We start from the raw sequence: 27,626 nt of genomic DNA, 5'->3' as shown, positions 1-27,626 counted from the left end.
GTGTTGCTCGCTGTTCATTCTTCCAATTGCTCAAGGAATTCTAATCTATAGTGGTAATTTTTGATTATTGTAAGGGCAATTGGACAGTTTCCTCTGTCTTGTTGAGCATCTTACTGTTAACGCAAGACTGATCTGACCTGACAATCAAAGCTATTACGCTTGCTGCTCTGGATCCCAATTTTTTTCTCTATTTATGTGTATGGCTCAATAAACACTCTGTCTTCCTTTCCTATACTACTTTCTCCTTGTCTCCTAACCTGATTTTTATGCTGTACCTGATTCCTCATTGTATTCTCTTCATGTTGAGGGCTTATTTCGTCCTGCCACCACATTACCTATTACACTGAATAAAGGCATCAAGTTTTATGTTTCATGACTATATGGCATTTACTTTGTAAAAATGAAACTTACCATGGTCCTACTGTCATGCAGGAATCCATTTTTTTTTTCAAGGGCTGTTTTTAAGATTTTCTTGAAGGCTACTTTTTGATTCTCAGGGACTCCTTTTTCATTCTCGCTAACTCCTTCATTAGGTGATACAGCCACGTATTAACTTGGATTTGTGTTGAATTCTTTTAGGGTTTCCTTTTTTCAATAGCACAAGCACCAAAGACTATTTATATTATCAAACAGCACTGTGGGTGCACCTACACCACAGGGACTGCAGCGGTTCAAGAAGGCAGCTCACCACCACCTTCTCAAGGGCGATTAGTAATGGGCAACAAATGCTGGCCTCACCAGCGAAAGCCACATCCTGTGAATGAATAAAGAAAATCTTTAAACTTGGAAGTTGTGAGCCAGGAGCTGGGATTCCATTTCCTACAAATTAATTTTCTAAATAAAATATTTTTGTTAATTTATTATAAATAAATCTCCAGTAGTCCATTTCCAAAATGAAAATTCTAAACATTTGGCACAGGGTAACTTATTGTCTCATGTCTGCAACCTCTTTTAAAAATTAAATGCAAGCAATTGGCAATCTCGAGCATTCTTTAGTTTGATTCTGTCGATTTCAAGTTTCTTTCCTCTCAATACTTCTGCCTAAAGTGAGTGCTGAAGATCATGTCAGGATACTGACTTCCAAGTATCAAACTGTGTAATAGCGGAATAGCACAGAATAATGCTGCAGCACCAAGCTAACCATCAGATAACAAATAGCACCAGACCTTGGACCCTCAACCCTACCAATCACCAGTGCTTATGCAAATTTTCTCCATTTCTCACTTCCTTTCAAAACAACATTCTGCAAACTTATCTGGGTTCTTGATACTGTGAAAAAGTGAAGTCAGCCAAGGTCCCAGCCCATCTGCGTGAACGACTGCGGGGTCTGAGCAGGCATAGGGCTGAGTGGCAGCTCCTTTGAGCCCTGCCCTCGGACTTGTTACTTGGTTTTCAGCCACTGCCTCCCTCCGTTTTTTTCCCTTTTTGGCTTATCAGCCTCCTCACAACGTGATTGGTGTTGGCGTTTCTGCATGGTGGCAGTGGGACCATCCAGAATAACTGCTTCAGCATCTCCAGTCATAGCTTCCTCTCTCCTTCCCCTGTTGCTCCTCCAAACATAGATTCTGTTTCTGGAGGCAGGAACCTGTGATTGGAGGAACCAGAGCAGCAAGCAAGAGAACAAGAGAATCAGTGATTAGAGGAGCAGCTCCTCACAGATTCTCTCTCCCATGCTCATTACACCAATCAGCTGCAAAAGATGGAAGTTTTTAAATATTGAGAAAAAACAGGCAGCTTTAAATAAAAGTGGCAACAGTTTCCTTTTAACTGAGTGCAAAGTGACGCTGACAAAATTCTAGCAAATGCTTCACCCAATGAATTGTGGGGGGAAAGCGGAATCACCAGCAGCTTCCATCCAAAAAGTTGAGGGGTGGGGCTGAGGTTATGTCCTGAAATTGTTCAACTCAATGTTGAGTCTGGAAGGCTGTAATAAGATTTTCTGTTCCTATACAAATGAAGGATACTGGGAAGACCTACAGCTTGAGTTATAAGCTTGTCTCCCACAGCATTTTGCATAATTGCTGCTGTTATTTCATACACTTGTATTTACAGCTGTTTTTGAAGCTGTTCGTTCGCTTTAGCTAATGTAAATGCAAAGCATATGAACAGGTTTTTTTTGTTTGGCACTGTTAAACAAAGCCATTCTTCATATTAATTCCTGACAAATATACAGCCTTCTCAAACATAGTTCAGAGTCAAATATAAATTCCATTGTACTAAACCGGTTGCTAATTAGTCTTGTGTAGTGTTCATATCCAATCAGTGTGCAATCCCCTTGCTAATTCAGTGATTTGCCTGGTGTTGAGAGATACAACCAGGAAAGTCAAATTCATGCTGTCTGCTATATTAGTTGCTCTCAGCCAGGATGGTTGTATGGACAGTATAAGTATCCTGTATCTGGCAAAGGAAAGGAAAATCAATCAGAGTTCTTATTCACTACCCATTGAACAATGCTGGAAGTGCCAGTGTGGATGTTGGGTGAGGACAGGACCAGGCTCATGACATCACCATCAGTCAGTTGTTTTCTGGAAGGGAGGTGGAAAGGAGGAATGATCAAATCAGCCTTTCCTTTACAAGTATTGCCAAATAAACACATGAATGGCCTGAGTTGTATGGGTCTGTAAACCCACTCTCTCTCACTTCAGGTGCCAATACAAAGAGGATGTTGGAGACCATGGAGTCCCATGTTAATCTTGCTATGGAGGCATGGATCATCTTTGTTGGTGGTACATTCATCCAATTTGTGAGGTTGTTTAAAAAGGTTGATCTGTGTTTACCTCAATCTTTTACCATCGATCTTTCCCATCAGCATCAGACTTTCTAAATCATAAGTTCTTATGTGCCCAAGAGATTCCATATGCCTCTTCCTGATCTTGGTCAGCAAGAGTTCTTTTGGTTTCAGATTTTGCTCACACCTATTCGTTGGTAGTGTGATGTGTCCAAGATATCTTCATTATTTGCCTCAAAAACCACAACTCTGCCACCTCGATTCTTCTCTGCATTGCTTGTGCTGAACGTCCAACACTCACTTCCGTATATCTAAATTGATGTGATGCAGCATTTTAGGATTCTCAGCTTTGTTTTGACTACTAATTCTATGTTGATCATAATCTTTTTCATTTTTTGAAATGCATCTTTGGCCATTTCAATCCTTTGTCTTATTTCTTAGCCACACATTCCGCCTGACATTAACATACTTGCTAGGTAGCAAAGTTTGCCCGAAACAAAAACAGAAAGTGCTGGAAAAACTCAGCAGGTCTGACAGCGTCCGTGGAGAGAAAAACAGAGTTGACATTTCGAGTTCTTATGACTCTTCTTCAGAACTAACGAAAGGTAAAAATGTGATGAAAATTATGCTGTTTAAGGAGGGGGGGTGGTGTGGATGGAGTAGGTGAAACTCGACAGAAGGCCAGCGATAGGTGGGGGCAAAGATGAGTTTGACAAAGATGTCATGAACAAAACGACAAAAGGGAGTGTTAATGGTAATAGGGATGAAGGAGGTGCTGATAGTGGCATTAAGGTAAGAAGGCAGAATGTGATAATAGAAGGACAAAGGTAAGTATTCTGAAAAGAACAACATAAACAAGTGACAGATGGCCCTTGTGGGGGTGGGGTGGAGGGAGGCGATGGTGGTGGGGAAAAAAGATCAAAAATAGGATAAAAGTTGGGGATAAAATTAATAAAAATGAAAATAAATAAAAATAAAAGTAAGTGGATAAAAATAAAATAATAAAAATGAATATTGAAAAAGGGGCTGAGGATGGAGGAGAGAGTTCATGGTCTGAAGTTGCTGAACTCAATGATAAGTCAAGAAGGCTGTAAAGTGCCTAGTCGGAAGATGAGGTGCAGTTCCACCAGTTTGCATTGAGCTTTACTGGAACATTGCAGAAGGCCAAGGATGGACATGTGGGCATGCGAGCAAGGTGGGGTATTGAAATGGCAAGCGACAGGGAGGTCTGGGTAATGCTTGCAGACAGACCAAAGGTGTTCCGCAAAGCAGTCACCCAGTCTGCGTTTGGTCTCTCCAAACTTTTGCTTTTAGCAAAGTTTGTCAACTTGGTTGATCATTTAATTCTTCACAGTGATCTTGCATTCTGGTATGATTTTCTTTTTGAACACTAAAAGACATTTTGCTTACTTGCAATTTATGCTCAACCTTTTCTTTTCACTTTCATTCATTACACTATCCAAAATCTTTTAGCAGTTTCTCTTCAGAGTCGGTGATATGAATGGTGTTATTGGCATATCAAATTATTAAGATTGTAGCCTCCAACTAATAATCCAGGAAGGTCTTCAGTCTCTCTAAGAATCTTTTAGTTACACAAACTGAATAAATCTGGGGAGAAAACACACCCTTGTCTGAACCTGCTTTTAATCTTCACAAAGTCGTTTTGATCATTCTCACCTTTTATGGCTGTAAACTATATAAACAAGGCAGCAATAAAGGTAATGATAATCAGAGTATGGCAGGAAGGGCAGTGATTGCAAAGTTAAGAGTATGTCGCCAGATAGGGCCAGAATTTACAAAAACAGTTTTAAAAAATGAATTAAGGGCTCTGTGTCTGAATGTCTGCAGCATTCGCAATAAAACATGAATTGTCAGCTCAAATAGAAATTCATCTGTATGACTTGATAGCTATTACCAGAGATGTGGCTACAAGGAAACCAAAACATGGGAACTGAATATCCAGGGGTATGTGACATTCAGAAAGGACAGGAAGCAGGGAAAAGGTGGTGGGGTAGCTCTGTTAATTAAAGAGGTCATTAGTATTATAGTGGGAGATGGCCTTAGTTTTAAAGATCAAGATGTGGATTCATCTTGGGTTGAAATAAGAAACAGTAAGTGGCAGAACTGGGGGCAACCAGTGCCATAGTGGTATTCCAGAGACCCAGGGTAATCCTCTGGGGACCCAGGTTCAAATCCCATCACAGCAGATGGTGAAATTTAAATTCAACAAAAATATGGCTTATAAGTCTGATAATGACAATGAAACCACTGCAATTCTGGCTCACTAATGTGAGAAATCTGCCATCCTTACCTGGTCTGGCCTGCATGTACTTCAGACCTGCCTCAATGTGGTTTACTCCTAAACAACAGCCAAATCCCATGAACCAATAGTAAAAAAAAACATTTATGGGAGTTGTTTATAGGCTACCAAACAGCAGTGGTAATGTAAATCATAGTATAAATCAGGAAATTAGAGGTGCCTGTAACGAGGGTAATATAGTAATCATGTGGGATTTCAATCTACATATTGGATTGGATAAATCTAATTAGTGTCCATATTGCAGAAGATGAATTCTTGGAAAGCATGTGAGATGGTTTCCTAGAGCAGTACTTTGATGACCTATCTAGGGCAGGGATTATTTTAGATCTGGTATTGTGCAATGAAAAAAGGCTAATTAGTAATCTTGTTGTAAAGCAGCCTTTAGGAAATGATAGAATTCTACATTAAGTTTGAAACTGATGTAGTTCAATCAGGAACTAGGATTTTAAAATCTAAACAAAAGAAACTATGAATGTATGAGGGACAATTGGGTATGGTGCATTGGGAAGCTATGTTAAAAGGTATGACAGTACTCAGGCTATCACAGTATCTTTACAGTGCAGAAGGAGGCCATTTGGTATATTGAGTCTGACTGGCACTCTGAAGGAGCATTCCACCTAGTCCCACTCCCCTGCCTTATCCCCATAACCTTGCACATTCACTCTTTTCAGGGAGCAATCTAATTCCCTTTTGAATACCTCAATTGAACCTGCTTCCACCACCCTTTCAGGAAGTTTCAGACTACAACCACCCTGTAGATGAAAATATTTTTCCTCATATCACATTTACTCCTTTTGCCAATTATTTTGAATCTGTGCCCATGAGTTCTTGATGTTCTTTTGGGTGTGTAAAGAACATATCTTTTTATTTCTGTTGGACTGTGGATTAAAATTACAATAATGTGTCTACTGGAACAGTGTGAGGGATATATACAATGTTGCTGTCCTGGAACAGAATGTGCAATGAACAACAGGATGGTGCTGAGGAGTCTGATCTAATGGGGAACTGCCTGGCAACAATGTTTTAATTGCCTCCTGACCAGGTGACCAGGGTTTGTGTGAGAGCAGTGCAGCAGAATAGCTCCTAGCCTGAAAAGAGAAAAGACCTAAAGCCTCTTGCTCCTGTGTGTGTCAGATTCCAGTAATGCTACAATAATAGCTAGCCAGCTTTTCCCCCTTATATCTCTATAACCTGCTCTCTCTCTCTCTCTCTGAAAACTCCTGTTACGAGGGAAAGGGGAAATCACTGTTAGAGACATTGAAAAGCAAGTGCTAACCAATGAACTAAAGACTGAAAGTGCTGGAAGACCGCCTCGTGTCATCAGCGAAGAACTGATAGGAATCTAGAAGACATCGATCAAAATCAACCCACTGAATCCTGTACTCTGGAATTGGTGCTATTGAATTGTTTTATCCCACCCCTAAAATCCATGTTTTTGTGTGTCTTATATATCTTATATAAATGTGTATAAGGATTTAAGGGGGGGGGGGGGCGGAGTTCAAGTTACAGAGTTAGAAATTAGCAGTTCATATTTCTTTTTTTTTGCCACTGGTTAAAGACAATTTGTTCAATGAACAGTTATTTACTAATTAAGTTTATAAACCTGATGCTCGTATTCTGTTAACATAAATTAAACAATTAGGTGGGTTGATCAAACTTTTTCACGTTTGTTGCAGCTTGGGGAGCAGTGGAGCTTGATATTCCAGGGCACTACCCCCGGTGAGTCCTGACAATTGGGAGCAGTTTTTCACTATTTACCCTGTCCATCCCCATCAGGATCTTGAATACCTCTATCGTCTCCTCTCAGCCTTCTTTTCTCCAAAGAAAACAGTCCCAACCTCTCCAGTCTACCCTCATAGCTACAGTTCTTCATCCAGGAATCATTCTTGTGAATCTCCTCTGTACTCTGTCAAATGCCTTCATGTCCTTCCTCAAGCATGGCAGCCAGAACTAGACGCTGTACTTCAGATGAGGCCTTACTAGTGTCTTATACAAGTTCAACATGACCTCCTTACTCTTGGACTCAATGCTCCTATTAATAAAGCCTAAGATACTATATGCTTTATTAACTGCTCTCTCAACATACCCTGCCATCTTCAATGACCTATGTACATATACACGAAGGTCCCACTCTTCCTGCATGGACAGCATTTATCGCCCATCTCTAAATGCCCTTGAGAAGGTGATGGTGAGCTGCCTTCTTGAGCCGCTGCAATACATGTGGGTAGGTATACCCACAGTGCTGTTAGGGAGGGAGTTCCAAGATTTTAACCCAGCGACAGTGAAGGAATGGTGATTATAGTTCCAATCAGGATGGTGAATGACTTGCAGGGGAGCTTCCAGGCGGTCATGTTCCCATGTGGCTGTTGCCTTTGACCTAGATGGTAGTGGTCATGCATTTGGAAGGTGCTGTCTAAGGAAGCTTGGTGAGTTCCTGCAGTGCATCTTGTAGATGGTACAAAAACAGAATTACCTGGAAAAACTCAGCAGGTCTGGCAGCATTGGCGGAGAAGAAAAGAGTTGACGTTTCGAGTCCTCATGACCCTTCGACAGAACTTGAGTTCGAGTCCAAGAAAGAGTTGAAATATAAGCTGGTTTAAGGTGTGTGTGTTGGTGGGGGTGGGGGGTGGGGGGGGGGAGAGAGAGAGAGAGAGAGAGAGAGAGAAGTGGAGGGGGTTGGTGTGGTTGTAGGGACAAACAAGCAGTGATAGAAGCAGATCATCAAAAGATGTCACAAACAACAGAACAAAAGAACACATAGGTGTTAAATTGGTGATATTATCTAAACGAATGTGCCAATTAAGAATGGATGGTAGGGCACTCAAGGTATAGCTCTCGTGGGGGTGGGGAGAGCATAAAAGATTTAAAAATATTTAAAAATAATGGAAATAGGTGGGAAAAGAAAAATCTATATAATTTATTGGAGAAAAACAAAAGGAAGGGGGAAACAGAAAGGGGGTGGGGATGGAGGAGGGAGCTCAAGACCTAAAGTTGTTGAATTCAATATTCAGTCTGGAAGGCTGTAAAGTGCCTAGTCGGAAGATAAGGTGTTGTTCCTCCAGTTTGCGTTGGACTTCACTGGAACAATGCAGCAGCCAAGGACAGACATGTGGGCAAGAGAGCAGGGTGGAGTGTTAAAATGGCAAGCGACAGGGAGGTTTGGGTCATTCTTGCGGACAGACCGCAGGTGTTCTGCAAAGCGGTCGCCCAGTTTACGTTTGGTCTCTCCAATGTAGAGGAGACCGCATTGGGAGCAACGAATGCAGTAGACTAAGTTGGGGGAAATGCAAGTGAAATACTGCTTCACTTGAAAGGAGTGTTTGGGCCCTTGGACGGTGAGGAGAGAGGAAGTGAAGGGGCAGGTGTAGCATCTTTTGCATGGGCATGGGGAGGTGCCATAGGAGGGGGTTGAGGAGTAGGGGGTGATGGAGGAGAGGACCAGGGTGTCCCGGAGGGAGCGATACCTACGGAATGCCGATAGGGGGGGTGAAGGGAAGATGTGTTTGGTGGTGGCATCATGCTGGATTTGGCAGAAATGGCGGAGGATGATCCTTTGAATGCGGAGGCTGGTGGGGTGATAAGTGAGGACAAGGGGGACCCTATCATGTTTCTGGGAGGGAGGAGAAGGCGTGAGGGCGGATGCGCGGGAGATGGGCCGGACACGGTTGAGGGCCCTGTCAACGACCGTGGGTTGGACTCGAACTCAAGTTCTGTCGAAGGGTCATGAGGACTTGAAACGTTAACTCTTTTCTTCTCCGCCAATGCTGCCAGACCTGCTGAGTTTTTCCAGGTAATTCTGTTTTTGTTTTGAATTTCCAGCATCCGCAGTTTTTTTGTTTTTATCTCTGTGTTTGACTGCCACTGCTCTTCAAGAAATGCCTACCTCCTTGAAGAAGTTCTGTTCTCTCTGCGACAAGATTTCCGTACCTGTTTTTTGCCTTGCTCACCTTCATTGCTTTCCATTTCCCTCCTTTACTAAAACCCGCTTTCACAGCCATATCTCCTTTCTCAGTGACTGTCTCTGTCTCCAACTTACCCCACGTGGATTTCAACTGAAATTCCACCCCTCATGTTTCGAACCCACCCAGGATTACAGGTATCTCCGGGACATAAAACGTTTCTCGGACTGCTGTTCCCGTCACATTCTGAAATCCACACTCAGTGCCATGCGCCGCTATATGAACACACTCGACCTCTCCCTCCAGCAGCACCGCCGTACCCTTTTTCAAAGCTGCGCGTGCCCCCAGTTTCATGTTATTCTTCGGCTCATCCGACGCCTCAACAAGAAACTTTTTCTCTTTCTCTCAAGTGCTAAGGAACGCAAGCTCCAAGAACTCATCGACACCAACACCCATCTAGGACCCTCCACCCCTGCCTGTCCCTCTGTCCCCACCCCATCTTCCAATCCCAGCCCCAGCCGTGTATTCACTATACCCCCTGACCTTCCCCTCTCCGATGCTGAACGTTCAGTGCTCAGCAAAGTACTTAGTTTCATACCCTTACGCCCTCACCTCAATGAATTTCGGGCTCGGCATGATGCTGAACTCTTCTTCCGCTGTCTTCGTCTCTGGGCTCACTTCTTTGGGCAGGAGCCCTCTCCCCATTCAACGGATCCTTTTACCCACCTCCAATATTCTCCCTCCACCTGGACCCCTCCCTCTGGATTCTTACCTTCTCTTGATCTTTTCATTGAGAACTGTCGGCGCGACATTAGTCGTCTCAATTTCTCTGCTCCTCTCACCTATTCTAACCTGTCTCTCTCTGAACTTACTGCACTCCATTCTCTCAGGGCCAACCCTCTCAGGTCATCAAACCCGCTGACAAGGATGGTGCTGTTGTTGTCTGGCACACTGACCTCTACCTCGCGGAGGCTGAGCATCAACTCTCAGACACTTCCTCCTACCTCTCCCTGGACCATGACCCCACCACTGAACATCAAGCCATTGTTTCCAGGACTGTCACTGACCTCATCTCCTCTGGAGATCTTCCTCCCACAGCTTCTAACCCGATAGTCGCCCAACCTTGGACGGCCCAAATCTACCTCCTACCCAAAATCCACAAACAGAACTGCCCCGGTAGACCGATCGTCTCAGCTTGCTCCTGCCCCACAGAACTCATTTCTCGTTATTTTGACTCCCTTCTCTCTCCCCTTGTCCAGTCCCTTCCCACCTACATCCATGATTCCTCTGACACCTTACGTCACTTCAACAATTTCCAGTTCCCTGGCCCCAACCTCTTCCTCTTCACCATGGACGTCCAATCCCTCTACACCTCCATCCCCCACCAGGATGGTCTGAGGGCCCTTAGCTTCTTCCACGAACAGAGGCCCGAACAATCCCCATCCATCACTACTCTCCTCCGTCTGGCTGAACTTGTTCTCACACTGAACAATTTCTCCTTCAACTCCTCTCACTTCCTCCAAATAAAAGGTGTGGCTATGGGTACCCGCATGGGCCCCAACTATCTCTTTATGGGGTATGTGGAACATTCCTTGTTCCAGTCCTACTCCGGCCCCCTTCCACAACTCTTTCTCCGGTACATCGATGATTACTTCGGTGCCGCTTCATGCTCTCGTCGGGACTTGGAAAAATGTATTAATTTTGCTTCCAATCTCCACCCCTCCATCATTTTCACGTGGTCCATCTCTGACACTTCCCTTCCCTTCCTTGACCTCTCTGTTTCAATCTCTGATGATAGACTGTTCACCAATATCCATTACAAACCCATCGACTCCGACAGCTACCTCGACTACAGCTCCTCACACCCGCTTCCTGTAAGGACTCCATCCCATTCTCTCAGTTCCTTCGCCTCCGTCGCATCTGTTCCGATGATGCTACCTTCAAAAACAGTTCCTCTGACATGTCCTCCTTCTTCCTTAACCCAGGTTTTCCACCCACGGTTGTTGAGAGGGCCCTCAACCGTGTCTGGCCCATCTCCCGCGCATCTGCCCTCACGCCTTCTCCTCCCTCCCAGAAACATGATAGGGTCCCCCTTGTCCTCACTTATCACCCCACCAGCCTCCGCATTCAAAGGATCATCCTCCGCCATTTCCGCCAACTCCAGCATGATGCCACCACCAAACACATCTTCCCTTCACCCCCCCCTATCGGCATTCCATAGGTATCGCTCCCTCCGGGACACCCTGGTCCTCTCCTCCATCACCCCCTACTCCTCAACCCCCTCCTATGGCACCACCCCATGCCCACGCAAAAGATGCAACACCTGCCCCTTCACTTCCTCTCTCCTCACCGTCCAAGGGCCCAAACACTCCTTTCAAGTGAAGCAGCATTTCACTTGCATTTCCCCCAACTTAGTCTACTGCATTCATTGCTCCCAATGCGGTCTCCTCTACATTGGAGAGACCAAACGTAAACTGGGCGACTGCTTTGCAGAACACCTGCGGTCTGTCCGCAAGAATGACCCAAACCTCCCTGTCACTTGCCATTTTAACACTCCACCCTGCTCTCTTGCCCACATGTCTGTCCTTGGCTTGCTGTATTGTTCCAGTGAAGCCCAATGCAAACTGGAGGAACAACACCTCATCTTCCGACTAGGCACTTTACAGCCTTCCAAACTGAATATTGAATTCAACAACTTTAGGTCTTGAGCTCCCTCCTCCATCCCCACCCCCTTTCTATTTCCCCCTTCCTTTTGTTTTTCTCCAATAAATTATATAGATTTTTCTTTTCCCACCTATTTCCATTATTTTTAAATATTTTTAAATCCTTTATGCTCACCCCACCCCCACGAGAGCTATACCTTGAGTGCCCTACCATCCATTCTTAATTAGCACATTCGTTTAGATAATATCACCAATTTAACACCTATGTGTTCTTTTGTTCTGTTTGTGACATCTTTTGATGATCTGCTTCTATCACTGCTTGTTTGTCCCTACAACCACACCAACCCCCTCCACTTCTCTCTCTCTCTCTCCCGCCCCCCCGCCTCTCCCACGCACACCCCCCCCACCCACCCCACCCCCCCCCCCCCCCCCACCCCCCACCACCACCCACCCTCCACCCCCACACACCTTGAACCAGCTTATATTTCAACTCTTTCTTGGACTCGAACTCAAGTTCTGTCGAAGGGTCATGAGGACTCGAAACGTCAACACTTTTCTTCTCCGCTGATGCTGCCAGACCTGCTGAGTTTTTCCAGGTAATTCTGTTTTTGTTTTGAATTTCCAGCATCCGCAATTTTTTTGTTTTTATCTTTATAGATGGTACAAACTGATGCCACTGTGCATCGGTGGTGGAGGGAGTGAATGTTTGTGAATGGGGTGCCAATCAAGTAGGCTGCTTTATCCTAACATACAAACATACCAATTAGGAGCAGGAATAGGCCACTTAGCCCCTCAAGCCTGCTCCACCATTCAATAAGATCATGGCTGATCTGATTGTAACCTCCACTCCACATGCCTACCTACCCCCAATAACCCTTCACCCCCATGTTTATCAAGAATCTATCTAGCTCTGCCTTAACAATATTCAAAAACACTGCTTCCACCAACTTTTGAGGAAGAGAGTTCCAAATACTCACGGCCCTCTGAGAGAAAATAAATAACCCTTATCGCAGTCTTAAATGAGCGACCCCTTATTTTTAAACAGTGACCCCAAGTTCTAGATTCTCCCACAAGAGGAAACATCCTCTCCACATCCATACTGTCAAGACCCCTCAGGATCTTAAAGGTTTCAATCAAGTCACCTCTTACTCTTCTAAACTCCAGTGGATACAAGCCTAACCTGTCCAACCTTTCCTCATAAGACAACCCGCTCATTCCTGGCATTAGTCTAGTAAACCTTCTCTGAACTGCTTCTAATGCATTTACATCCTTCCTTAAATAAGGAGACCAATACTGTACACAATATTCCAGATGTGACCTCGCCAGCCCTGTATAACTGAAGCATACTCTCCCTACTTTGTAATCAATTCCCCTCACAATAAACAATAACATTCTATTAGCCTTCCTAAGTACTTGCTGTAGCTGCATATTAGCCTTTTGTGATTCATGCACCAGGACACCCAGATCCCTCTGCATCTCAGAGCTCTGCAATCTCTCCCCATTTAGATAATAAGCTTCTTTTTTATTCTTCCTGCCAAAATAGACAATTTTACATTGCTCACATTATACTCCATTTGCCAGATCTTCCCACCCACTTAACCTATCTATGTCACTCTGTAGCATCTTTATGTCCTCTTCACAACTTACTTTCCTATGACCTTTGTGTTGTCATCAAATGTAGCAACCATACCTTCAATCCCTTCAAGCCATTTATATTAGTTATAAAAAGTTGAGGCCCCAGCACTGATCCTTGTGGTACACCACTCGTCACATCCTGCCAACCAGGAAAAAAAATTATGCTAACCCTCTGCTTCCTGTTAGGTAGCCAATTTTCTATCCATGCCAATATGCTAGCCCCTACACCATGAGCTTTTATTTTCCGCATTAACCTTTGATAGCTTTTTCAAATGCCTTCTGGAAATCTAAGTGCAGTACATCCACTGGTTCCCCTTTATCCACAGCAAATGTGACTTCTTCAAAGAACTCCAATATATTGATTAAACCTGATTTCCCTTTTACAAAACCATGTAGACTTTGCCTGATTACCTTGAATTTTTCTAGGTGCCTTGCTATAACATCTTTAATAATAGCTTCTAACGTTTTCCCTATGACAGATGCTAAGCTAACTGGCCTGTAGTTTCCTGCCTTCAGTTTCCCCCACCTTTTTGAATAAAGGCATTACATTTGCTATTTTCCAATCTAATGGATCCTTCCATAGGGACAGAGTGTGTGAACGCCATATTGCACCAAAGAATCATATAAGAGTAGGGAAAATTGACAATAGGGCAAACTTAAAGGCTTTATTTCTGAATGCACGTAGCATTTGGAATAAAACTAATGAGTTAACAGCACAAATAGATTTGGTGGCGATTACTGAGATGTGGTTACAGGGAGAACAGGTTTGGGAGTTGAATATCAAAGGGTATTCAGTGTTTCGGAAGGACAGGCAGGAAGGAAAAGGAGGTAGTGTAGCTTTGTGAGTAAAGGAAGAGATCAGTGCTATAGTGAGGAATGATATAGGCACTGGAGAGCAAGATGTAGAGTTAGCCTGGGTAGAAATAAGAAATAGCAAGGGAAAGAAGTCCCTGATGGGAGTAATCTATAGGTGACCAAACAGTAGTTCAGCAGCATGGCACAGTATAAACAGGAAATACTGGGAGCATGTAAGAAAGGCACGGCAATAAACAGGGGTGATTTTAACATGCTTATAGGCTGGACTAATCAAATTGGCAAGGGTAGCCCCGAGGGAGAGTTCATAGAATATATTAGAGGTTGTTTCTTGGAGCAATATGTTGTGGGAACAACCAGGGAGCAGGTTATTCTGGTGTAATGAGATGGGATTAATTAATGATCTCATAGTAAAAGATCCTCTAGGGAAGAGTGATCATAGCATGCTGGAATTTCAAGTTCAGTTTGAGAACGAGAAACTTGAGTCCCACACTAGTATTCTGGAGTTAAACAAAGGTAACTACATAGGCATGAAGGCAGATTTGGCCCTAGTGGACTTGGCAGGAAGACTACAAGTTAGGACAGTTGATGAACAGTGGCAGATATTTAAGGAGATATTCAATCCTTCCCAAGTAAAAAAATCCTAATGAGGAAAAAAGATGGTAAGAGGGGGAAAAAGCATCCATGGCCAAGCAAGGAAGTTAAAGATCACATAAAGGCAAAAAATAAGGCATACCAAATTGCAAAGGTCAGTGGCAGGCTGGAAGATTGGGAAACTTAAAGGACAACAAAGGGTTATTAAAAAATAATAAAAAGAGCAAAAGTAAATTATGAAAGAAAACTAGTGCAAAATGTAAAAACTGATAGCAAAAGTTTCGACAAGTATATGAAAGGAAAGAGAGTAGCTAAAGTGAATGTTGGTCCCTTGGAGGATGAGACTAGGGAGTTAATAGTGGGGAATGCAGAAATGGCAGAGATGCTTAATTAATATTTTGCCTCAGTTTTCACGGTGGAGGACACTAGTACCACCCCAATAGTAACAGGTAGTGCAGAGGGTATAGAGAAGGAGGAACTTAGAACAATCACCATTAGAGAAAAGTACTAAGCAAACTATTGGGATTAAAAGGTGACAAGTCCCCAGGACCTGATGGCCTACATCCCAGGTTCTTAAAGAAAGTGGCAGCAGAGATAGTAGATGTATTGGCTATAATATTCCAAAATTCCCTGGATTCTGGAAACGTTCCAGTGGATTGGAAAAATGCTAATATAGCACCCTTATTCAAAAAGGCCGTTGGGGGGGGGGGGGGGGGTGGGCGGGGTTGGGGGGCAGAAAGTAGGAAACTGTAGACCAGTTAGTTTAACATCTGTTGTTGGGAAATTGTTGGAATCCATTATTAAGGAAGTAGTAATGGGGCATTTGGAAAACCAAAATGCAATCCATCAGAGTCAGCATGGTTTTATGAAGAGTAAATCCTGTTTGACTAACTTGCTAGAGCTCTTTGAAGATGTGACAAGCAAAGTGGATAATGGGGATCCTGTAGATGTAGTGTATCTGGACTTCCAGAAGGTCTTTGATAAGGTGCCACACAAAAGATTAATGCACAAGATAAGATCACGCAGAGTTAGGGGTAATATATCAGCTTGGATAGAGGATTGGCTAACCAACAGAAAGCAGAGAGTTGGGATAAATGGGTCTTTTTCTGGATGGCAAGCTGTAACTAGTGAGGTGCCACAGGGCTCGGTCCTTTGGCCCCAACTGTTTACAATCTATATTAATGACTTGGACTCAGGGATTGAAGATACTATAGCTAAATTTGCAGATGACATCAAAATAGCTGGGAAAGTAAGTTGCAATGAAGAAATAAGAAATTTACAAATGGATATGGACAGGTTAGGTGAATGTGTCAAAATTTGGCAAGTGGAGTTTAACATGGATAAGTGTGAGGTTATCCATTTTGGTCAGAAGAATAAAAAGGCGGCTTATTATTTAAATGGAGTAAAACTTCAGAATGCTTCAGTGCAGAGGGATCTGGGTGTCCTCGTGCATGAATCGCTGAAAGCTAGTATGCCGGTACAACAGGTAAGGAAGGCAAATAAAATTTTGGCATTTATTGTTAAAGGAATAGAGCATAAAAATAGGGAAGTGTTGTTGCAACTGTACAAGGCATTGGTGAGACCGCATCTGGAATACTGTGCACAGTTTTGGTCCCCTTACTTGAGGAAGGGTATAGTTGCATTGGAGACAGTTCAGAGGAGGTTCACTAGATTGATTCCAGAGATGCGGGGCTTGTCTTATGAGGAGAGATTGAACAGTTTAGGCCTATACTCACTAGAGTTTAGAAGGATGAGAGGAGATCTAATTGAGGTATATAAGATGTTAAAGGGAATAGGCAAGGTAGACATAGAGCGGATATTTCCCCTTGTGGGGTATTCTAGAATGAGAGGCCATAGTTTTATGCTAAGGGGTGGTAGATTTAAATCAGAGGTGAGGAGGAATTACTTATCTCAAAGGGCCGTGAATCTATGGAATTCACTACCTCAGAGTGCAGTGGATGCCTGGACACTGAATAAGTTTAAGGAGGAGATAGACAGATTTTTAATTAGTAATGGGTTGAAAGGTTATGGGGAGAGGGCGGGAAATTGGAGTTGAGGCCAAAATGAGATCAGCCATGATCATATTGAATGGCGGGGCAGGCTCAAGGAACTGAATTGCCTACTCCTGTTCCTAGTTCTTATGTTCTTGTTCCCAGGATCTAGGGAGCTTCGGAAAATTAAAACCAACACATCAACTTTCTCACTAGCCATTTTTTCCAAGACTTTAGGATGATCAGGACCCGGAGATTTGTCAACCCACAGCTCCAACAATTTGCTAAATACCACTCTTACGGTAATTATAATTTTCCTGAGTTCCTCCCTCCCTTCCATTTCCTGATTTACAGCTACTTCGGGGATGTTATTTGTATCCTCTATAGTGAAGACCGATGCAAAATATCGGTTCAATTCATCTGCCATCTCCTTATTTTCCACTATTAATTTCCAAGCTCACTTTCTATAGGATCAACGCTCGCTTTTTAAAAAACTGGTTTCTTACTTAAATACCTATAGAAGCTCCTATTATCCATCTTTATATTTCTATATACTTTCTGGACGGTGTCAAGCCTCCCGAGTGTTGTTGGAGCTGCACTCATCCAGACAAGTGGAGAATATTCCATCACACTCCTGACCTGTGCTTTGTACAAGTTTTGGGAGTTAGGAGGTGAGTTACTCGTCGCAGGATTCCTAGCCTCTGACCTGATCTTGTAGCAATAATATTTATATGGCTAGTCCAGTTCAGTTCCTGGTCAATGGTAACCCCTAGGATGTAGATAGCGGGGGATTCAGTGATGGTAATGCCATTGAACGTCAAGGGCGATGGTTAGACTCCCTCTTGTTGGCGATGGTCATTGCCTGGCACTTCTGAGGTGTGAATGTTACTTGCCACTTGTCAGCCCAAGCCTGGATATTGTCCAGGTCTAGCTTCATTTGAACATGGACTGCTTCTGTCCATATAAAAAGCAAAAGATTAGCAAAACAAATGTGAGTCCATTACAAGCAGAATCAGGAGAATTTATAATGGGGAAATAAGGAAATATCAGAGCAAGTAGACAGAAACATTGTGTCTGTCCTTACGGAGGAAAATACTAAAAACCTCCCAGAAATAACGGAGAATCAAGGGACTTGTGCTTGGGCTCTAGCTATTCACAATCTATATCAATGATTTGGATGTGGGGAGCAAAGGTAATATTTCCAAGTTTGCAGTTGACACTAGTCTAGGTGAAAGTGTGAGTTGTGAGGAGGATGCAAAGATGCTTCAAGGGGTTCTACATCCCAGAGTGTTGAAAGAGGAGGCTGTAGAGAAAGTAATGCACTGTTGGTCATCTTTCAAAATTCTATAGACTCTGGAATGGTTCCTACAGATTAGAAGGTGGCAAATATGACCCCACTTTTTTAAAAAGGAGGGAGAGAGAAAACAAGGAACTACAGACCTGTTAGCCTAACATCAATCATAGGGAAAATACTAGAATCTATAATAAAGGATGTGATAACAGGGCACTTCGAAAATTATGGCAGGATTGAGCAGAATCAACATTGGTTTATGAAAGGGAAATTGTGTTCAACAAACCTGTTGGAGTTTTTGTGAGGATGTAAGTAGCAAAACAGATAAGGGGGAACCAGTGGATGTGGGATATTTAGATTTTCAGAAAGCTTCTGATAAGATTCCACATCAGAGGTTAGTAAACAAAATTAGAGCACTTGAAAATGTTGCGGGGGGTTGTGGGGAATATATACTGGCATGGATTGATAACTGGTTAATGGACAGAAACCAGAGGGCAAAACTTTTAGCTCGGCAGTTGGGCGCGCGCCCAACCCGCTCAAGTGTAAAATGATGCGCATTGATGTCGGCAAGCGTCCCGTCAATGCGCAGTTGCACAATATTTTGTTCGGCCAGAGTCGGCAGCGCACCCGCAGACAATTAAAAAGCCTATTAAGGCCATTATAGGGTCAATTAAATAAAAATTTTCACTGCCCATCCAACCTTACAGAATGAGGTTTCCTAAAGCAAATAAAAGTAAAATTTAAATTTAAAATGTAATTAATAACATGTCCTTGCTCATGTGACAGAGTCACATTTTTAATTTCTTTATTTTTTTTTAAACTCTTCACCTCCCTGAGGTAGCTCTGTGCCTCAGGGAGATTTTCAAGCGCTCACTCGTGCACATGTGCAAAGTCCATGTTCGCCCCTCTCGCACTCCCCCCCACTCACACAGAGAGCGCTGAGCACTGCCGCTTGCGTTTCATGCCGGCGTGAATTGCCTTCCAAACTTGATCGCAGTTGGTTTCCTGACTGTCCCCGCCCGCGCCCGCTGAACCTGCTTGACAAGGGTGAAATTCTGCCCAGAAAGTAGGAATAAATGGTCATTTTCAGGTTGGCAGGCTGTGACTAGTGGGGTATGGCTAGGACAGTGCTTGGGCCCCAGCTATTCACAATGTATATCAATGATTTGGATGTGGAGATCAAAGGTAATATTTCCAAGTTTGCAGACGGCACTAATCTAGGTGGAGATGTGAGCTGTGAGGAGGACACAAAGAGATTTCGAGGGGATCTGGAAAGGCTTAGTAAGTAGGCAAAAAATTTAGCAGATGGAATACAATGTGGAGAAATGTGAGGTTATCCGCTTGGGTAGGAATGACAGAAATACAGAGTATTTGGTAAATAGGCAAGGTTGGGAAGTGTTGAACTTCAAAGGGATTTGGGTGTCCTTGTTCATGAGTGACTGAAAGCTAACATGCAGGTAAAGCAAGCAATTAAGAAGCCAAATGGTATGTTGGCATTTATTACAAGAGGACTTGAGTAGAGGAGTCAAGATGCCTTACTGCAATTACACTGGGCCTTGGTGAGAGAACACCTAGAGTATTGTGTGCAGTTTTGGTCTCCTTGCCTAAGATATACTTTCTATTGAGGGAGTGCAGCAAAGCTTCACTAAATTAATTCCTGGGATGGAGGAAGGATTAAGTAGACTGGGCCTTTATTCTCTGGAGTTTAGACGAATGACCAGTGATTTCATTCAAACGTACAAAATTCTTACAGGGCTCGACAAGGTCGATGCAAGAAGGATGTTTCCCCTGGCTGGGGAGGGGGTCCAGAATCAGGGGACACAGTCTCAGAATAAGAGGCAGGTCATTTAGGACTGAGATGGGGAGGAATTTCTTCACTCAGAGGGTGGAGTTCTCTGCCCCAGAGAATTCTCTGCTGTGGAGGGTCAGTCATTGAATGTGCTCAAGGCTCAGATCGATAGCTTTCTACATATTAAAACTATCTAGGGATATGGGGATAGTGCAGGAAAATTGTATTGGAGTAGAAGATCAGCCATGAATGGCAAAGTAGGCTCAAAGGCCTACTCCTGTTCCTAACGTTCTTATATATAGTTTGTAAAGTCTGGAGTCACTTGTAGGCCAGACCAGGTAAGGATGGCAGATTTCCTTCCCTAAAGGGACATTAGTGAACCAGATGGGTTTTTAAAACAATTGGCAACAGTTTTGTAGTTATCCATATTTTTATTGGATTCAAATTCCACCATCTACTATGGTGGGATTTGAACCCAGGTCCCTAGAGTATTATCCTAGGTCTCTGGAATGTTAGTCCAGTGACAGTTCATTAGTCCATGCCACTGCCTCCCCACTAGCAAATAGTGAAGTCCAATCCTTAGTCTATTGGGCTCTGTAATTTGTTGTAGTAAATAGTAGAAGGGATTGTACAGTATGATGTTACACCACTGTCCCTGGACACGTTCATCTCAAATCAGCTTTCAAACTATCAATTAAGGGTTGGCTTCTTTAAATTTATTCCTTGTGTGCAGGAAGAAAACTTACCTGCAAGCATCTAAATAATTTGCTTACTAGTCTAGGCTAAGAAATAAACTGAGCACTCAAAGCAATATTAACTTAATCACCCCTTCCAGTATACTTTATTTGAAAAATGCTTAATTATTGGCACCAAATGAAGTTTAACTGTTAAAGCTAAGCGAAATTGAATTTTTATAAGTTTATGGAATGTGTCAATTGTGATTTTATTTCCAGGTTTAAAATGTGAGCTAATTCTCAAAGAACCCATTGGACCTCAACAAAACCATGATATATTTGAAAATGTTTCTTTGCTTTTCCTGTGTTCTTTAGGTTTTAGCTGTTCCTGAGACACAGTAAACTCTTGAGTATCATCAGTCATCTTGTTTTTGGTCTCCTTCTTTGTGGAATAGAACAGCTTGAAGTAGCTCTTGTGTTTCCGCTGTTTGCTGACAAACCCTGTTGAGTTGCAGCGTCAGTTGCCTTTCACTAAACACTGCTGCAAAATGAGAATCTGAGAAAAAAGCATTGTTTGAGTTAACTAAATGCTATTTCAAGGTAGCATGTAGAGTTGTTTAAATAAACAACAAATGCTATTTTACACAATTCAAACAATTAATGTTATTTTATACCTGGCATAAAATTTTTGAAATCATCAGTTGATGTGAAACGTTTATAAAATAGTTAATTTTTTAACTACCCTGAAGAGCTCAGTGAGTAAAAGTATCTTTTACTGAGGTGGTCCAGTCAGACTGTATTTGCCCTGTATAGCTGCTGAGCTATTGTTATGGTAAAGGCTATGTTGTTTAAATCCCAGAGGGAAACTTGAACAACTGTCATAATCTATATTTTCAATTGGTATGTTTGAGATGCAGCTCTGAATTCAGGACTAAGACTACCAAGACTCAAGAGGTTCCTTATATAAAACTAAATTAAATATTTATTAATTTAACAACAAATTAAACACATTCCCATGTCTACAAATTACTACCATAATAACTTTTAAACAAATCCCCAACTTAATCACTCCCAAGTAAATCTCCACCAAGGCAACAATAACCTATAGATTTTAAACAAACACCAGGCAAAGCACATTTGACTTTACAAATTCAAAATGAGGATCCTTGCAACTTGGTTTCTTTGCAGACACAGTTGTAGGCTTACGGGCTGGTTAGATCTTAAATGGACCTGATTTACACACACAAACTCCTTTCTGTTTATACCTAGCTTCCCCTTTGAATGTAAATTTTCCATTGTATCACTAAGCTTTTAACGTCACATCTCCTAACAACAACATTTTCATCCCACTAACTTTATTAGTAATATAAACACATTGCTTGACATCTACCAGCTAGGTGCAAGATTTTACTCTCACTCTCGAATGCTTTATTCAACAAATGTAAATTTACATTAACCTTCTATCCTCCTTACATTTATCTAGTTAACATCTCAGAACTACTATATATCAAAGCACCCAGACTAGTTAGCTTTCATCCAATTAAGACACACAGAGTCAAACAAATAGGGCAGGATTTTCGGGCAGGCGGGCGGGCCCGACCCAATCTCCGGTGGGTGGGGAGCCGATCCCTGCCGGAAAAGCGGTCACGCCGCCATTTTAAGTGTGTGGGCCAATTAAGGCCCACCCAGCGTGAAGTCCGCTGGGAAGCATGTATTTCCTGTGTGGGCGGAGGAGGATTCCCCAAAAGTGAGAGTGTGTTCTTTCGCGCATGTGCACAGAAGAGCACACATCTCCCTGAGGCACAGTGCAGTCTCAGGGAGATCGCTGACAGTTTTAAAAACATTAAAAATAGAAAAAAAAATCCTTAACATGACCCCCTCATGTGACAATGTCACATGAGATGGGACATGTTCATAATTCGCACTAAAACTTTATTAAACTTTCTAAATCCCTTCATGACACATCATCCCTCCGGTGGATGAGATTTCATGTTTTTTTTATTTGCTGCCGGAGCTCCTGGCCTATCCACCAGCCTTAAGGTTGATGAACAGGCCCTTTAATTGTTTTAATGATCCTGTCAATGGCCTCAATTGACCATTGACAGGTTGGCGGACCCGCCGCTGATTTTGCAGCGCCCCCACCTTCCTGAAGATTTAAATGAGGTGGGATGATGTTGGGGGTTCCCCCCAACATCATCCCATGTCATTTTACGCATCAGCGAGCAGGCCCCGCCCCCTGCTTGCCGATGGCAAAATTCAGCCCATAGACACAGACCCCACTACAATTCCATTTTTAAAATCATTTCCAATGATTTTATAGACATTAATATCTCTTCATGACAGCTATCTTGAACTGCTGTAGTCTGTGTGATGTGACTGTTTGATACAACTGGATAACTTACAAGGCCACTTCAGAGAGCAGTTAAAATCAACCATCTTGGTGACTGGAGTTAAAGATATCAGACTGAGTTACTGACATCATTGCTTTTTTAAACTACATTCGCACTCTCAAACTGTCAAGGGATTTGAACTCACGGGGCTGGGTTTTCACCATTGATACAGGAGCCTCGATTAGGATATTTCCCAACTCGCAAACTCGTCTACTTCAAAAAGGCCCTTGCCCACCATATTTTCATTCTGGGGAGATGGTGATGAAATGAAGTTGGGCCCACTGCCTCCGGAAGGAGTTAAGAGACAGCCGTGGAGACAGGTGAGTGCCAAGGTGGGCTGGTTAGAAGGCCTGCTTTGGTTCTCTGAGACTTTGTGCCAGTTGTATTAAAGGCTGTTAGGCCTTCTATACCTCACAGCTCAGCCCCTTGCCACCTCCATACCTCCAAGCCACATCCATGCCCCTCCACAACCACTCACCCAGGACCCACTATGGGTAGGCCTCAGCAGTCACGTAGAGATGAAAAAACAACTTCTAATAATCTAAGGGAGCTCTTACTCATACATGATACTGAAAACAAGCCATAATTCCTGAAACCCATTCAAAAATTTAAATCTCCTCACGTCGTCAATCTGTTGTAAAAACAAACACATCAATTTATAGCATCAAAGACAGCTAATCCTTTAATAATTTCTTAAAACTGCCAATCCAAATGTGAACTGAACCCCCTGCTAAGATAAACGGGTTTGAAGCTTTTGAAATTCAACCAAGAATTCATAATAGGCTCAGCTGTAATAACAACCCTTGGACAATGTTAACAATGAAGTCGATTGAAACTGGAGGAACAAATAGCTAATGTTTTTCAAAGCTACACCGGATGGCCTGTCAATCAATGCACTCCAACATTGGGTGCCTGTTTTTTTACTCTAACTGAGAGATGCAACTTGATTTTTACATTTTTAAAGGGTTAGGTATTTCACTTCAGATCATAACACTTAAACCATATCTGCCCTACAAAAGCATTTATGTCTCCTCCATAAATTTGTGACTAATTTCAAATGGCCCTGCTGGCTTCCCATCTGTGTGATTCACGCCTCACCCCCTCCCACTGCCAGCAAAAATGGGATCTTCTGAATTTTTAAAAAATTCATCCACAGGATGTGGGCTTCACTGGCTGGGCCAATATTTATTGCCCATCTCCATTTGCCCTTGAAAAGGTGCTGGTGAGTTGCTTTCTTGAACCACTGCAGTCCATGTGGTGTAGATACACCCACAGTGCTGTTAGGGGGTTCCAGGATTTTCACACAGCGATATTGAAGGAAAGGCAATATATTTCCAAGTCAGAATGATGTGCAACCAGGTGGTGGTGTTCCCATCTATCTGCTGCCCTTGTCCTTCTAGATGGTAGTTGTCATAGGTTTGGAAGGTGCTGTTTAAGGACCCTTGGTGAATTGCTGCAGTGCACCTTATAGATGGCACACACTGCTGCTACTGTGTGTCAGTGGTGGAGGGAGGGAAGGTTTGTGGGTGTGGTGCCAATGAAGCGGGCTGCTTTGTCCTGGATGGTGTCAAGCTTCTTGAGTATTGTGGAAGCTGCACTCATCCAGGCAAGTGGGGAGTATTCCATCACACTCCTGACTTGTGCCTTATAGATGGTGGACAGGCTTTGGGAGTCGGAAGGTGAGTTAATCATCGCAGGATTCCCAGCCTCTGAACTGCTCTTGGAGCCAGAGTATTTATATAGCTAGTCCAGTTTAGTTTCTGGTCAATGGTATCCCCCAGGATGTTGATAGTGGGGGATTCAGTGCTGGTAATACCATTGAACATCAAGGGACGATGGTTGGATTCTCTCCTGTTGGGGATGGTCATTGCCTGACACTTGTGTGACGCGAATGTTACTTGCCACTTGTCAGCCCAAGCCTGGATATTGTACAGGTCTGGCTGCATTTGGACATGGGCTGCTTCAGTATCCGAGGATGTTGCTGAACATTGTGCAATCATCAGCAAACATCTGCACATCTGACCTTATGATGGAAGGAAGGTCATTGACGAAGCAGCTGATGATGGTTGGGCCGAGGACACTACCCTGAGGAACTCCTGCAGTGATGTCCTGGAACTGAGATAATTGATCTCCAACAACCACAACTCTCTTCCTTTGTGCTAGGTATGACTCCAACCAGTGCAGAGTTTTCCACCTGATTCCCATTGGTTGCAGTTTTGCAAGGGCTCCTTGATGCCACACCCGGTCACGTGTGGCCTTGATGTCAGGGGCAGTCACTCTCACTTCACCTTGAGAGTTCAGCTCTTTTGTCCATGTTTGAACCAAAGCTGTAATGAGGTCAGGAGCTGAGTGACCCTGGCAGAACCCAAACTGGGTGTCAGTGAGCAGGTTATTGCTGGAATTAATCATTGGCCCACACACCTGCATTCTGCCCCATGGCAATATCACCCCAAGGCAGGCGATTAACTTCCACTCAGCTCTACCTGACCTTCACTGCCTCTGAGCTGTGAGACTGCTTGCCCAACCTCCAGTCTTAAATGAGCCACCATTTCCTGCAGCTAAACATTGGAGAACTGAGGAATTCCATACACTTGCTATTAGCTTCAACCCCGTCCCCAATCACAGTCTCGAGCTGAGCCCGACTGTTTACAGCCTCAGCATTCTATTCGAACTCAAGCTAAGCCTCTAATACCATATTCTACCCATCACAAAGACCACACAGATCCATCTCCATAATATCGGTCCTTGCTGAAACTTTCACTCATGTTTTTGTTACCTCCAGACACAACTATTCCCATGATCTCTTGACTGGCCTCCCATCCTTTGCCCTCCATAATGTTAACCTCATCCAATACTCTCTTGCCCATATCCTATCCCACCCCAACACTGTGTTCACCCATTACCCATGACTCCCAGCATTTCATTCTTGTATCCAAATCTATTCCTGGCATTCCCCCTCATTATCTCACCAATATCTCCTCCTTTGGGATATTGTCCATTTGTTTGAAGTGCTTTGGGTAATTTTCTACATTAAAAGTGCTAGATGAATGCAAGTTAGGTTTTGGTTGTCAACGCTATCATTCAAGCTTTGCAAAGTGTTGCTTTGCTACCCATTCAGCCCTATAACCCTTCTCCACCATTGGTGATTGTGCCTTCAAATGCCATGGCCCTAAGCTATAGGAATTCCTCCCTAAATATCATGCCCTCTATCTCTTCTTTTTTAAGACACTCCTTAGAACCTAGCTCTTTGAGCAAAATTTCGAGCATCTGTCTTAATATCTGCTCATGCAGCTCTGTGTCATATTTTCTCAGATTCTGCCCCAGTGAAGCTCCTTGGGATATTTTACTGAGACACAGGTGCTATATAAATGGAAGTTGTTATTTAACTGCCTCTGGGACTATATTCAATGTTCCTGACTCTTAGGGCAGCATTTTCCCCCCGTCGGGGGGGTGTGCGGATGCGGGCGGGCAGATTTCCGATCAGTGCCCCAGTTGGGGGCCCACCACCATTTTAAGTGGGCGAGCCAATTAAGGCCCACCCAACGTGACATCCGCCCTGTGCGCTCCCTCTGCAGGCGGTGTGGGGGAATTCCCTGAGCCGGGAGTGCGCTCATTCGCAAAAGAGCGCACAGATCTCCCTGAGGCAAAGTGCTGACTCAGGGAGATCGGCTCATGTTTGAAAAATTTATTAAAGGGGAAAAAAAAATATTCCTGACATGCCCCTCATGTGACATTGTCACATGAGCAGGGACATGTTAATTACTTTTATTTTAAAATTTTATACACATTTTAAATCCCTCATGAAACCTCATCCCGCCCATGGAGGAGGTTTCATGTTTTTTCTGAAGGCTGCCTGGGATCTTCGCCTGCCCGCCAGCCTTAAGGTTGGACGGACAGCTCCAGTAATTGAGTTAATTACTTTGTTAAAGGCCTTAAGTGGCCATTGACAGTTTGGCGGGTGCGAGGCCAAACTGAAAATGTAAATGACACGTAGTGAGGTCGGGACGCATGACCGGCGTCACCGTGTGTCATTTTACGCATCGGCAAATGGGCCCCACCACCCCCCCCCCACTCCCACCCCCGCTTGCTGACGGGCAAATGCTGCTCTTAAATTCTGCCTGTTCACCTACCCACCTGTACACTATTTTTTCAGAGCTTTCAAGTTATATTAGCCAGTCTTTTCTCATCTCTTGTGCATTTACAGCATTTTTCTGCGTTTATGTAGGACGTTCTCAGCTCCTTGAATCTAGTTTCGGAGCCCCTTTAGCAATAGGATGGGAGCAGGTCACTGCACTGTTGTTCACAAGCAAGGAAGAGATATCCAAAAGATGGGGAAATCATGTTTAACAAATAGATAAATCAGGCAATCTGCAAAAACTTCAGAAACTTACAGAATTTAACCCTAAGAAACCGAAAAATCAGACCAGATTTCAAGGCACAATGGGCAGAGTTTTATGACAGCGGGATTTTACGTTCCTGCTGAAGTCAATGAAATTTAGAATGTCTCGCCGCATCGAAAAGGCAAAACAAAAATTTGAAGGCGATAATTTTCTTTTACCTTTTCCGAGATTCCGTATAGTTAATAGGCCCAGATGTTGAAATCTAATTTCCTGATGTTTGAGGAAGCGTAAAACGTAACCAACAATCTCCCTGGCATGTGGTCTCAACAACATGGAAAACATTTCTGTAATGGAGACAATCATATGAATCATTACCCACTGCTGAGTAAGCTCTGTTCTAAAATGCTATTATTTGCAATAAGTGATTTATTTGCTTACAAACATTGAAAGAGTGACTGTAGTAATTGTGGTTTTATTTAGTGTGTAATGTACCTTTAAG

At 43.3% G+C, this 27,626-nt stretch overlaps 1 protein-coding gene across 2 annotated transcripts in view; it reads right to left on the bottom strand.

Moving 5' to 3' along the window:
- Window positions 1–20,536: 20,536 nt before the first annotated feature.
- LOC121277817 (vacuolar protein 8-like) overlaps window positions 20,537–27,626 on the bottom strand; it is an 84,847-nt gene continuing 77,757 nt past the window's right edge. For both annotated transcript variants that reach the window (XM_041187478.1, XM_041187480.1), the window contains 2 exons: window positions 27,346–27,471; window positions 20,537–20,953 (listed from right to left, as the gene is read on the bottom strand). In XM_041187478.1, coding sequence (XP_041043412.1) covers window positions 20,814–20,953; window positions 27,346–27,471 — 266 coding nt within the window. In that variant the 3' untranslated portion in view covers window positions 20,537–20,813. The remainder of the gene's footprint in view (window positions 20,954–27,345; window positions 27,472–27,626) is intronic.

Source organism: Carcharodon carcharias, chromosome 5 (assembly GCF_017639515.1).
Source record: "Carcharodon carcharias isolate sCarCar2 chromosome 5, sCarCar2.pri, whole genome shotgun sequence".
Classification (NCBI taxonomy): Eukaryota; Metazoa; Chordata; class Chondrichthyes; order Lamniformes; family Lamnidae; genus Carcharodon; species Carcharodon carcharias.
Note: the sequence above shows the minus strand (reverse complement) of the source record. Positions and strands in the feature narration are given on the sequence as shown.